A 14053-nucleotide genomic window follows, 5' to 3' on the forward strand; every position below is an offset into this window, starting at 1 on the left:
CACTAACAAACCTAGTTGCAAACTGTACAAAACCACATCCTCTGCCAGCAGGAATCTTGACAGAGGCAATCTCCCCAAGCTGCAGAAAGGCTTGCCTCAAGTCCTCTTCTGTGACTATAGGATCCAAGTTACCAACAAAGATATGCAATATGAAAATATAGTCAGAGAAATACACAAGAAACAATCAGCAAAAAACTGAAGTCTGCCTAACATATTGTGGAATTGGTAATTAACGTCACTATCTGCTGAAACCACTTGGACTGGTATGGCCATGTATGCTCAGTAATATTTAACTTGCAGAACCTCGTACATTTTCCTAAGGTGTAAGTTGTTTTAAACCATAATTTCCAGGACGCAGTTTCACTTTAAATGGGATATAAAAATGTTTCATTCAAAGGGTAAACAAGTTGTTCCTAGCACCAATCACGATTTTTTTCAAGGTAAAATTTGAAACTAGAGCATCTGTTGAAAAGTAAATATAAATGTAATCCAATTACAATTTGCTTCCAAGGAATAACCACAGTAATAGTAGTAATGTATAAATTTTTGGCAGAATAACAACATTTAAAAGAACTTCAGCATATTTTTACTTTATCGTGCTTGTGAAGCGTGATTTTTATGAAGGACTTGGAAGAAAAATTATTTTCGTAGATAATAAAAAAGAAATTAACGGGTGATAATTAATGTACTTTTTTATTAAAAGATGCACGAAAAATGGTAAAACTACTAATCACAATCGAAATGTGACATTGCTAATAATTTTTCTTCTTCGAGAAATTAAATTTTTATGAAGGACTTGGAAGAAAAATTATTTATATACAGAGAGTGAGTGCAAGAGGGAGAGAGAGAGAGGAGCTGGTTTTGTACTGTACTGGGAGTGTGTTATAATTTGAGAGCTAAAATATAAAAATGCTGGCAACAGCGAAGAAAGTCTCCCTCCCATCCCACTCCATGCAACTGCATCGAAATCGGTATCTCCTTCAAACACAAACCGCATATTTTGTTTTTCATGTTTTATCTCACCTTCTTTTCCTTCTCTTTTTCGCTCCATCACTGCGTTGGCATTGCATATTGCAGGCTTGGTGAGGAATATTAATGGCGTGGCCAGCTGTACTCGTTATTGTCCCTGTTGGAATCATTTTCATACTCTCTGGTCTCATTGTTAATCTCATCCAGGTCATTCATTATTAATCACCCTTTACTTTCTTGGTTTCTTTGTCGTTAGTTATGCTTGGTTTTTATTTGGATGTTTCTTTGATGCTTTCTTGTCTTTCTGGGATTTATCAAGTTTGCGTTACTTGGGAAGTTGTCAATACTGGAGAAGTTCGGATCTATATAATGTGTATCACCCCAATTGAGGCAAACGGTAATATATGCCTTTGCAAGTTGAATGGGTCTTCTGGGAGTGACGCATAATCAATTAAGGATATAGAGCTGTGATCTTTGATGACTCTGGGTCACGCACCTATAATTTTCTTGTCTCTGATTGTTCAATCTCTAAATCTAGTTCATCCAAGGAAAATGCCTTTCTTCCGTGTTCGATTGGCTCTGATTATTCTACCCATTATTGAAGTATACGATTTTGGTTTCAGAATTTTATTAAGAAGAGTCGTATGAACCCATTGGAAATGAAACATACGATCTCTGATCTGGGATTTTTCATTAGAAAGCAACTCTAGAACAATAAAAAACAATGATGTGATTTGTCTGTTCTGCCCACATCAGCAAAAACAAAATAAGATCTTGCAGATCTTGTAATGAGGTGAATGAATATCTTGTATAGGTGACTTATTTTGTTTGGCCTAATGGTATCTTTCTAATGACTCTGTCTATTTAACAAGGTTATGTGGGTTTTGTTCCATTTCATAATATATGTCTCTAGTTATCTCCTCTGAAATTCCAATGCTTTTCTGTTTATTTGAAAAACAGGGATCCTTAGTCTTGAATATGACTGTCAATCATGGGTTTAGTTTTCACTTCTTTATGAAATTTTTAACATGGTCTATATTTCTCTATTTTATTTTCCTTCTCAAGACACCACCCTCACGAGGCAGGGGAAAATAAAAACATAAATAAGAAACATAATTTTTGTTTTTTTTTTCTTTTTTTCCCGTTAAATTAAAGCTATAAATGATATCTTTTAACCTTTTGCCATCGTAATTTATTTCTTGCTTTTACTCATATCTTGCACTTCGCAGGCAGTTCTTTTCATCCTTGTTCGTCCCGTGTCCAAGAGTCTGCACAGAAGGATCAACAAAATAGTTGCAGAATTGCTTTGGTTGGAGCTCATAGTGCTCGTTGATTGGTGGGCAAATCTGAAGGTGCTTAAATTCTTCTTTAAATTGCTTTTTATGGTGTTAAGCTTTTGATTCTCATCTTATCTGACAGTTATTCATAGATCATCCATACAATAAGTTCCAAGAAAACCTCCTTAATTTCTAGAGTCAGGAACTCATGTCATTCACATGAGTATCCCCATTAGAATCCGCACCACCACTACTTACCCACAGAAAAAATAAACAAAATAAAATAAAATGAAGAAAAGAAAAGAAAAGAAAAGAAAGAGAGGATTTGTTGGGGAATCCGACTGATAATGTACTGATAGTTGCTCATTGGAGGCTAAGCACACTGACACAATATTTAACATGGTTCGACAAATCTCCTACATCCATGGAAGAGATCCATATTATTAGAGATAGAGAAATAATATAATACAAATACATGGAGGAGGAGGATCACTTCACTCAACCTCAACTCCTAGCTCTCATTGCTACACTTGTAGCTGCTGCCTTTGCCTTTCACTCTTTCTCTCTTCTCTTTTACACACACTCACCATTCTCTTATTTTGCTCTCTCTTTTAGTGCCTGTTTATAGGCAAGAATAGTGCCATCAACTCCTGCTCATCTTCAATAATGGTGGCTACACATGGGTTGTACCATTTTTGTCAATGATTGGTGCAGCTATCATTATAACCTTTTGACAATAACAACCCTCCATCTTAGGATAGGCTGAAAAGTTGCTGCCCAGCAACATCCCAACAGGATTTTCAACATGTAATGTGCATTAGCTCCGGCATTTTTTTTTCATGCAATGCCCTTGATGCTCTTGAAGTCATTAGAGAATAGAAGGCATGCACCTCTGGGATGAAAGTTCCTTTTTATTATTTTGGCATTTCTTTAATTTCTTATTCGGCGAATAATTTGTGGGAGTTAATATTTTATTATCGTTCAAATTTTCTTATGTACTCCATTGCCACCTACTTTATTGATGGCTTGGAAAATTTGCAATTGAGTGCTTACGGATTGTTCTATATGTAACCATGAATCTGCAGATTTTTCCCCGACTTGCCTGATGAGTTTCCCCCTTTGAGGTCTAACTAGTTAGAATTTCTCAATGCAGATTGAAGTGTATGCAGATGATGAAACTTTTGAATTGCTAGGTGCAACCCTGAGGTTTCTCTTTTTTTTTCCCTTTCCATAGTATAATCTTAACTTTTAACCCATGTTCAGAATTATTTTTTATTTGAGAACTTTCCAGGTAAAGAGCATGCGCTTGTCATTAGCAATCATAATTGTGACCTTGATTGGCTTGTCGGATGGATCTTAGCTCAGGTGCTGAATTCTGCTTTAAGCAATTAAGTAAAACTTGTATTCGTTGCATGTATGCCTGTAATCGTGACTCCTGTCCGTTGCTTTCTGAAGATCAACGGGCTAATTATCAATAGTCTGTCTCTTCCCACCAACATTTATACCTCTGGCCGCTACTATGAATGGTTGATTTGCATGTCCATCAAGTCTATAAATATGGAAATCTAAATCTTCTAGGAAGAAATAAATTGGCCTATCTGTGGGAGGATTCATAATTTTCCACGTAACTTCTTTTCTGCTCTCCTGAAATAATTTGCTCTCAAATAAGATGATCTGGTGTCGCAAAACCTTTCTTTTGTCTTGAAAGGGAAGTTGTTGTAATGTTGGCCAAGAATGATTTCAGTGGTAAAGTTTCCAAATACACGGATAGCTTTAGGAACAGTATGGTCAGAGTATTGTAGTGATTTAACAGCATTGTGTGTGGATATCTTTGTGACCGTGATTATAGTGATTTATTATGCCTTGTTTAAAGTATTCTTGTAAGACATTTGGGATTCTCTAAGTTTCATCGAATGCTTTTCTTTTTTCTAACTTTCACCCTTTCTTATTGAATATGAACTCTTAACAGCGCTCAGGTTGCCTTGGCAGTGCACTGGCTGTCATGAAGAAAGAAGCTAAAGTCCTGCCTGTGAGTTTTCAATTGAACCAGCATTCCTTCATTCTCTTTGATATGAGATGATTCCTTGTAATAATATTACTATAATAACTAAGAGAAAACAATCTATCCCAGTTGCTGAAATTTGTTAGCAGTCAGGGCAGTGGCCACTAGAGTTTTTAAAGCCATTGTCTGCATTTAGAAAAGGTGGTTTCGTTGAATTCTCCATTCTATATAATTTGTGTGCACAGAAAACCGTTATGGCAAGACTTTAGTTTTAAGTTAAATTCAAACATATTAGTTTTAAGTTGATTGTGCTTTGGTAATTGGAATAATGGAAAGACTTTTTATTTTTTTGACAAGGAGAAACAAATTTTTAAGTCTGATCATTTCAGTATTCCGAACCTTAGAAAAACTACAGAGGGGTTGTGACTTCTGCAGTTTCATTGATCCCACTTGAGTTCTTTTCCTATGTGAAAGATTTGAATGCTGCTTCTCTTCTTCTTCTTCTTCTTTTGGAAACTGAAACACCAAAATATTGCTTGATTTTATGGCATTTTGTTTTCAGAGTAGTGTTTTGGTGTATTTGCTTGGACAGGAATGCAAGGATTTATAGTAGTTGTTTCACGTCTAAAAATAGGCTACTATTTTTACGAAATAGTCAAACACAAACAATTGTTACGAAATAGGCTATTATTTAATGCATAATTTGGCTTTAAGCTTCAGAGGCCTTCGAGGATGTTTCTTTAGCTGACAAGATCACTTATTTCGCCAAACTCAATTTGTAAATAATTTGTTCTATCAATGATGCTTCTTCTTTTTACCAAATACGTCATAGCCTGTATCTGTATAGCCAAACAAAAGTGATTTCCCCTCATCGATATGTTTTGCAACTCGGTGATGTTCTGACTTGTGGCTTGCTAACACACTCACATCAGGTGGGGGGAGTTAACTAATTGTCTCAAATTAATACAAGAGGAATAGAAGTCTTGACTCTGCTCTGCTTGGGCCTCAAAGCCATGGTCTCCTCTCCCATTCCTGAATTTAAACACTGATGTGCATGCGTTATTTATTTATTAACTCATAATCATCATCTATGATCAAGATTGAGGCATTATTTTTTCCTATAGAAGTTTTGAAATGACCAAATCTTTGAGCAATTCTCTAGGAAACCGTTCCCTTCTTTCTATTGTATCCCAACTTTTTTGGTTGAATTGAATTTTCATTCATCTTAATTGACACAGATAATAGGCTGGTCAATGTGGTTTTCTGATTATGTGTTTCTGGAAAGAAGCTGGGGTAAGGATGAAAGAACATTGCAGGTACGGATATTGCAATGGATGTCACATGAATTTCATATAATTTCTCTGTTTTTCTTATTTATATCATATGGGATTTGGCATTGCAGTCAGGTTTTGAACGGCTAGTAGATTTTCCGATGCCTTTTTGGCTGGCTCTTTTTGTGGAGGGAACTCGCTTCACACAGGCTAAACTTCTAGCGGCACAGGAATTTGCTGCTTCCAGAGGAATTCCTGTTCCTAGAAATGTTTTGATTCCACGTACCAAGGTGAATAATAGTTGAGCATTTTGTCAAGTGAAGTAGCGGTTTGCACTTTTCAGATTGCATGTTATAATAGTAGATCCTTCAAGCCAAGCTTGTAGAGTTGCATTTAGGATTTACCTCCTGTTTGCATCTTCCTGCAGAAATCTAGAAATGATCCAAAAGTTAGCAAGTGCTTTGATTTTTCTTTTTTTGAAACTAAAACCACCACTTCTAGTTAAACCCAGAATCTGTGGTCTGTCGCCAATCTGTTCATTGCTTAAGAAAATTATAGTCAAGACATGCATAGCAGACTGATATACCAATTGTTGGGGATTTCGACCGGTGATGTTCTGATAGTTGTTTATTGAAGGTTAAGTACACTGACACAATATTTAACTTGGTTCAGAAAATTGCCTACATTCACAGGAGAAGAGCCAATATTATTAGAGATAGATAAATGATTACAACACATACAGAGAAGGATCATTTCACTCAAACTCAACTTCCATTGCTTTCACATATTCCTGCACATGGCAGCCACTCCTCTTTCTTTCTTCTTCTCTTCTCTTCACTTCACACTCTCTCTCACTTTGCTCTCTAATTTATGCCTCTATTTATAGGCATGAATGGTAAGACAACTTGGCCATAGATTATGCTTTCACATATTTCTGCACATGGCAGCCACTCCTCTTTCTTTCTTCTTCTCTTCTCTTCACTTCACACTCTCTCTCACTTTGCTCTCTAATTTATGCCTCTATTTATAGGCATGAATGGTAAGACAACTTGGCCATAGATTATGCTTTCACATATTACTGCACATGGCAGCCACTCCTCTTTCTTTCTTCTTCTCTTCTCTTCACTTCACACTCTCTCTCACTTTGCTCTCTAATTTATGCCTCTATTTATAGGCATGAATGGTAAGACAACTTGGCCATAGATTATGGCACTAATGGTGGCAGCACATGAGTTGCACCATTTGTGTTAATGATTGGTGCAACTTGTTTGACAATAACTCACCTACCATTGTAGCCTTTTGATAATGACATAGGTTGCAAATGTTATTGCCCACTAATGACAACATCCCAACAATTGTTAGGATTTTTGCCATTAATGTGCAGCAATCATACAACATTTGCAACCCTACTCTAGGAGAAGGTTGCCATTGTCAAAAGGCTACAATGGTAGATGGGTTATTATCAAACAAGTTGCACCAACCATTGATAAAATGGTGCAACCCATGTGTTGCCACTATTATTGAAGATGAGCTGTAGCTGGTGGCACCATTCTTGCCTATAAATAGGCACCAAGAGAGCAGCACAAGAAGAGAGAGAAATTGAGCCAAAGATGTAAGGAATATAGAAGAGAGTGAGCTATCAAGGGTAGCAAGCAGTGGCAGCCATTGCAGCACTGCTAAGAGAGAAGATGAGTGATGGGAGTAGAGTAGAGTGAATGATTCCTCCTCCTCCATTGTTGTAAAATCTTGTTTTCTTCCTATATAATAAGAATGGCTTCTCCTGTGAATGTAAGTGATTTGCCGAAGCACGTTAAATATTATATCAGTGTGCTTAGCCTCCAATGAGCAATAATCAGAACATCACTGGTTGGATTCCCCAACAATATTGCATGTATAATTTGAGGTTTCAGTCAAGTATCCACTTATAATTGAGCTGTGTTGCTTTCAGGGTTTCGTGTCGGCAGTAACTCATTTGCGTTCATTTGTTCCAGCAATTTATGATGCAACAGTGGCTGTTGCGAATAGTCAGCCTGCACCAACATTCCTAAGAATATTCAGGGGTCAATCTTCTGTGGTAGGCTAACAAAACCATAATAAATAATAATACTGGGAAAATAGAATGTTTATTGTGCTTTGCATTTTGCATATAACAACACTAAAAAAAGGTCTAACAAATTTGTGAATTATATACTTCCAAAGTTGCCTTCAGATTTTTTATTCATTACTGGGTTTTTCAGTTTCATAAAATATTCTGGGAAATATTTACTTGTGCTTCAACTTGTCATTGAAATGAGTGATCTCCATATTTTCTTCAAAATATGTGCTAATGATTTAGATTGAAAAACAATCGCAGACTGTTGGAATGATTGGATTCTGTTGTCTTGAATTTATAATTGTTTCCCCTGGGGCATCAAAATTTCTAGCATGTCTAGCTAGACTGGGCTGGATAAGAATATCCAGCCAAGCTGGTACATGCATTTATTTTCAAACATATGTGCAATAACTTAACCTGCAGCTGTAGGGTCATCTAAGATGGATTATCAATAAAGCCACCAGGAATGCCAAACTAAACTAAGATGCTCCAAACCAAGTGAAGGAATAAATACTACCGTGTAACCACTCTGGACACCTCAAGCTGGATCCTACAGAATGCTGAATTTGCCATTGGATCCCCTCTGTTAAAGCAGTATGATCAAACATAATTCTGGGCACATGCCTATTATACAAAGCCTATTGGTGATAGCTAGGATTAGTTTTCTAACACACACGCATGTACATATTAATTATTGAGGAGAATACAAGACAACTACTACAAGATTATAGCTCGCAGCAATTTCTCTCCCTTTCTCTATTACCCTCTGTGTTTCATTCTTGAATCATGATAGTGGCTAATTTGTGGTCCCTTTCTTACAGATAAAGGTGCTTTTGGAGCGACATTCAATGCAGGAACTTCCAGAAACAGCCGATGGAATAGCTCAATGGTGCAAAGATGCATTTGTGACCAAGGTATGGAAGTTAATTGCAATTATATGTTTTTCTCACCTAAAAGTTGAGAATTGAAACATGTTTTCCACTGAAGGATTAATGATATATTACTGTGCGATTTTCATAAAAGAAAAAGCTATAGCAAAACATTTCCATATGGTTTATCATTTAGAGGTTGCTCTTCAGCTAATATGATTTCATTTTCTTGTTAAATTTGTAATTTAACGCCACCCGAATACAATCAGCCGGGCATGATTTGGGTTTCCCATACAACTTCTCATTTCATAATGCACACTTGGTTGAAATCATCTTTTTGAATTGCAAAGCAAGGAGCACCGAATGCTAATAAATAAATTTTTGCTATCAAGAGAAAATAGATGGTGGAAAATCATTTTATTGAATGGAGACTTGTTTTTTAAACTAAAGTTGTCCCAGGAAATGGTGTCGGAGAACTTTATACACTCCCATTTCACAGCTTGAAACCAACCACCTTAAATTTGAATCCACTGCATTTCCTGCTCAAGTTAACTTTGTACATTACTCCAAGTGTTCCCATGCCACTAAGGAGATATACCAGACACTTTTCACTTCCCTTGTCATAGATGTAACTGGATGTTCAAGTTTCTTTTTGTATCAAAACAGGATGCTGTGTTGGAGAAATATTTTTCCAAGGACATCTTCAGTGATAAGAAACTTCAAGACATTGGCCGACCTAAAAAGTCTTTGTTTGTAAGAAGATGCCACAATAATGTAGTTTTATTTAGCTGCAGCTTTCATTTTTCTCTGTTTCTCATCTGTTCATGTTGTTTTATCGGAACAGGTTATGATTTTCTGGTCAAGTCTGCTTGCCTATGCCACTGTCAGGCTATTCCAATGGCTTTCATTATTCCTAGCCTCATGGGAAGTCATTGCATTTTCAATTGCTTTCTTGTTCCTCGTGACAATTATTATGCAAATTCTTATTCAATCATCGGACTCAGATCGCTCTACGCCTGCAACCAATTTCATATTATCGGAAGGAACGAGGCAGAGGCTCCTTCCAAGATAATTGTTGGATGTGGAGCCTGTCACTGAAAAAAAATAAATAATAATGAAAGAAAACAAAGACGGGAAAGTGGTTTCATCTGCTCAGAAATGATCTGTTGACGTGTATGATAGCTTGATTATGGACTTGGTAAGTAATAATTTATAGTGTTCTTTGTATATAACTGTTTTCTTGTATTTGTAAAACTCTGGCTTGTTCCTATAGTTTGATTCCTTCATCTTTACTTTTATCAATGAGGAGAATGCATTGGTGAATATCAATCTCCACGTTCTCCAAGCTTTTTTAGGCATTAACTTTCCCTGGAAATGTACACAAGGAGTCGTCAACTATTGGTAAAATTATATTAACAAAAAAAACTAAATTTCTAAATTTCTTGAGTAACTAATTATAAATTTATCCTTGAAAAAAACCCATTGAACTAGGTTTTAGAGATAATATTGTCTTTTCACCGTAATACAATCATCTTTAACATATTATACAAGGGTTAGATTTGTTTTTTTTTTTTCTTTTTTATAATAAAATTACTACTTCAACCTTGAAATAAAAAAATTATAATACCTTTCAGTAAGGAGTTTTAGCCATTTTATATATTTCAAAATAGTGTAATTATTTTGATGTTCTTGAAAACAAAAACTATATAACTATTTCATAGGGTTTTTTTTTTTTTTTTTTTCATTTTACATTAATTTTATTGTAATTCGCATATAAAAATATTACCTTTAGAGGTTGCTTAGGGACATTATAATAATTCACATATAATAAATATTTTTCTTTTAAATTTGTTAATGCATGCAACATGTGGACACCCATTGCATCATATATTTAGACAACATGTGCGGAGTTTTTCGGCCATTAAAAGCCACCTTTCAAGGTGGTATCTGGAAGATCTTAGCTCCCTTGACCTGATAAGATGACACCTATTTCAAGATTTACAACTATAAAACCTGTATAAAACCTGGATAAAAACCTAACCCGAGTAACAAACAATGAGAGAAATTTTTCTTTCTGCCAATCTAGAAGTAAAATTAGGTTTAGATTTAAAGAAGAATAAGAAATTTAGTTAACATGGGAGGGGTAAGATTGAATAAAAAAAAGTGTTACGGTATAAAGTATGTAAAAAAGAAAAAGCTAGTGGGGAAAAAAGGGAAATATGGAATAATGGGGTAAATATGCAGATAATAAGAATTTGGGTATATAAATACTCAATTTCTTCTCTTATGGTCGGCAATTCCTCATGCTAAAGAGGGGAGAATTGCTTAATCTTTTCTGCTCATTTTCTACTAGATTACATCAAAAGAAAAATGTGTAATTAGAGTAGTTAAGGCATAATTAGAAATCAAAATGGATGTTTAGGGGTTGTAGGGTTATTTTGAAGAGAAAAATAAAAAGTTAGGGTTTTAAAGAGGAAGAGAAGAGAACTTGGAATTTTCTTGCATTCAATCCTTGAAATATCATCCAATTAAGGTAATGTGATTAATTGCTTTGATTTTATGCTTTGATGAAGAAATATAATTGTTAACATTATGTGAAATTGACGATTTGTGGTGTGGATTTTTGTAATACTGCAAATCGTGTTTGAATGATTTTTGTAATTAGTTAATTTCAAAAACAAAAAGAAGAAACAAAATCCCTTCCCCTTAATGAACATATTCGGCCGAGAGGATGCGATTGGGGAAAATTGGAGAATTGATACAATTAATTAAAATTGTGTTAAATGGCATGAATATAAATGTAAATGGATGGAAAAAAAATGAGAATCTTCAAAAAAAAAATAAAATCCTTTCATACCTTCTCCAATGGGTTTTGGCCAAGATTACTAAAAAGAGGAGGGTTTAAGTCTTGACCTTGTCAATGTAGGGAAATATGTTTATTTGGACTTGTTCTAGGGTTTAGGAATGTAAAAATCTTAAAAAATCAAAAAGAAAATTTTACTCCCTTTATAAACAAGGAATTCGGCTAAGTATATGTTTGAATATTGAGTTTGGTTAAATTAAAAGATACATAAATAGTATTAAGTGATGTTGATTTAAAATGGAAATTTGAATGAAAAAGAAAACAGTCATAAACATTATAGATGACAAGATTGTGAAAGTGTTAATATGGATAAATGAGAAATTGAGATTATATGGAAAATGAGATTGATCAAATTTGGGTGGAAAATAAGTGTTAATATGGGTAAGTGAGAAATTAAGATTATTTATTAATCATATGGTTAACGAATGATATTAGTGATTTATTGATTATGATTGCACATGAGAGACTGCAGGGCCCAATAAACAGAAAAAGACCACGTCATATGTGTAGTAATTAGGCAAGTGTCTGATATCTTTTCAAAATCTAATTAGTTGTTTAATCAATAATAACATGTGTTTTTAATTATATCCTAGTTACATTATAAAGGTATGAACAATCAACTGTAGAAACTAATAATCCCTGGTTAATAAGATTAGTGCCCTGCTTGCTAGACGGATAAAGAAACTAATCTCTGACTAATGGGATTAGTATCATGCTTACTGGATGCCTTGCAAAACTAATCCCGAGTTAATGAAATTAGTGCATTACTTATTGGATGGATGAAGAAACCAATCCCTAATTAATGAGATTGGTGCCTTGTTTACTAAGCCAAGTGAGGAACTTAAATCCCTGATTAATGAGATTAATACCCCAGCTACTAAATGGATTGATTTCTCTTGATAATAAGATTCATGTCCTAGATAATGGGTTTGGAGCCCCGTTGAACAAGCAACTGAAGAAACTAAATTCCAGAGTGATGGGTTTAGTATTGGGTAATTAGACAATTTAGATGATTTAGTGATTAAATAAATGTTGGAATGAACTGAATGATGAATTTTGACAAGTCTGAAAGTTTTGATATTAATGGCATCGAATCATGAAGAAAAATGATTATGTGAATTCACGAGTTATGCACGTGTAGGCCATAGTAATTAATCATTATTAATTGTAATGCAGATTTCACCCAAGGACGGAGCCAGGAATATTTCCTGCCTTGAACTATTAAATAAATATATAATTTTTTTTTAAAATTAATTATTAAATATACATGAATTTTTGAAGTTAACAATAAAGTTTTTATTTAAAATATTAAAAAATAAATTTGAAAGTACATAAAATTAAAGTTAAAGTAAAAATAAATTCATTATTAAAGTTAAATCTTTTGATGGTTTTTGAAATATAATTCATCTATAATCGAATTTGAATCAATATTGTAATAACCCCTCAACCAGGATAAAATAACAATCTCATGTCAATTGGAAAATAAAATAATTAAATTTTTTCACTCTCTCAATTCCTCATTCTTTCACTTGATTCTTCCTTAGATTAGTGTTTTATAAGTTAGACTTTGTAAGTTTACAAGATTATTATCTCACTTTTTTTTTTCTTTAGATTTTGTTTTATGTTTTTCCTTTACTTCTCTCTCTTTCTCTCTCATCTTTTCTTTTCTTTCCTTGCCTATTATGTTTTTGTCTAGTCGGCAACATATAAAATGGAAGAAGAGCTGATTTGTTTTATTTTTTAATGACAAATAATCATTTTACTCTTAATGAGTTGTTTTGCTTTTATTTGACGATATTTTTTTTTGTTAATACTATCAAGCTCCGTTCATCCTAAAATTTTACATAGATTTTATTCAATATATTTTAAGATACCTTGTAAAATTTTAGCTCAATCTAATGGTTGTATTGAAAATTACACCAAATAACATAAAACTGGTCAAATTGTGTTTTTTCATTAAATTTCTGAATTTCTTTAAAAATTCTAAAATTTTAACACAAGCTAAAGCATTATATTAGAACGCTCCACGTAAATTTTCAAAATTTTTTAATTACTCAATTGAGAATTACAAATTTATTTTATATAATACTAATAAAAAAAATATTAATAAAATCTTGACCTGAGCTATAACCCACCCAAGCCTTTACCTTCCCTCCGCCCTTGATTTCACCTAATATAATATGTAATGAATTTTTCAGGCAACTCGATCATATCATCACACTGATTAATATCGCCATGAATTTATATTTTTGACTTAATTAAATGATGTAATATGATCTAGACAAATATTCTGTTGTAATTTAATCATGTTTACGTATCAAATATAATTATGGATGTTGTACATATATTCATACATACACTTGAATGTGTTTATATTTTGGTGACACTTCATTAGATTTATCCATTCAAGTAATAGTTTCATTAGTAGTTATGGTAAACACTATTATTTCTTGACTTTTAATGAATGAATGTTGTGATGATGATTGAATTGTGAGAGTTACGGATAGTAGGACAAGTATCATATTGATTACTGTAGGTTGTGATATTATTGAGTTGATAACTTGATATTAAAAATATTAAAAGAATTCTACTGAGATTTTGGTAAAATTAAAAAAAAGATTTGGGGTTGTTATAACGACAATTCGGCGCCAGTGACCATTTCTTCCCCTCTTTTTCTCTCTTCCACCTAGATTTTCACACTAGCCCCTTA

At 33.8% G+C, this 14053-nt stretch overlaps 1 protein-coding gene across 2 annotated transcripts; it reads left to right on the top strand.

Moving 5' to 3' along the window:
* The first annotated feature begins 813 nt into the window (after nucleotides 1-813).
* LOC118033015 (1-acyl-sn-glycerol-3-phosphate acyltransferase 3) lies at nucleotides 814-9815 on the top strand. Of its 2 annotated transcripts, XM_035037853.2 has the most exons (12): nucleotides 815-971; nucleotides 1078-1176; nucleotides 2199-2321; nucleotides 3400-3439; nucleotides 3538-3611; nucleotides 4216-4275; nucleotides 5487-5564; nucleotides 5651-5809; nucleotides 7468-7593; nucleotides 8433-8525; nucleotides 9147-9233; nucleotides 9325-9776. In XM_035037853.2, the coding sequence occupies exons 2-12, from the start codon at nucleotides 1096-1098 to the stop codon at nucleotides 9550-9552; spliced, it is 1149 nt and encodes a 382-aa protein (XP_034893744.1). In that variant the 5' UTR covers nucleotides 815-971; nucleotides 1078-1095; the 3' UTR covers nucleotides 9553-9776. The 2 variants fall into 2 exon arrangements, with proteins under 2 accessions (XP_034893745.1, XP_034893744.1); XM_035037854.2 differs by lacking the exon at nucleotides 7468-7593 and having other exon boundaries at nucleotides 814-971; nucleotides 9325-9815.
* The last annotated feature ends 4238 nt before the right edge of the window (nucleotides 9816-14053 follow it).

This window comes from Populus alba, chromosome 1, assembly GCF_005239225.2.
Source record: "Populus alba chromosome 1, ASM523922v2, whole genome shotgun sequence".
In the NCBI taxonomy this organism is placed as follows: domain Eukaryota; kingdom Viridiplantae; phylum Streptophyta; class Magnoliopsida; order Malpighiales; family Salicaceae; genus Populus; species Populus alba.

Excerpts from the sequence above, each read along its gene's own strand:
- LOC118033015 (XM_035037853.2), top strand. The coding sequence starts at position 1,096 with ATGGCGTGGCCAGCTGTACTCGTTATTGTCCCTGTTGGAATCATTTTC. Across the intron at positions 2,322-3,399 it reads ATTGGTGGGCAAATCTGAAG|ATTGAAGTGTATGCAGATGA; the intron begins GTGCTTAAATTC and ends TTCTCAATGCAG. Across the intron at positions 3,440-3,537 it reads TGAAACTTTTGAATTGCTAG|GTAAAGAGCATGCGCTTGTC; the intron begins GTGCAACCCTGA and ends AGAACTTTCCAG.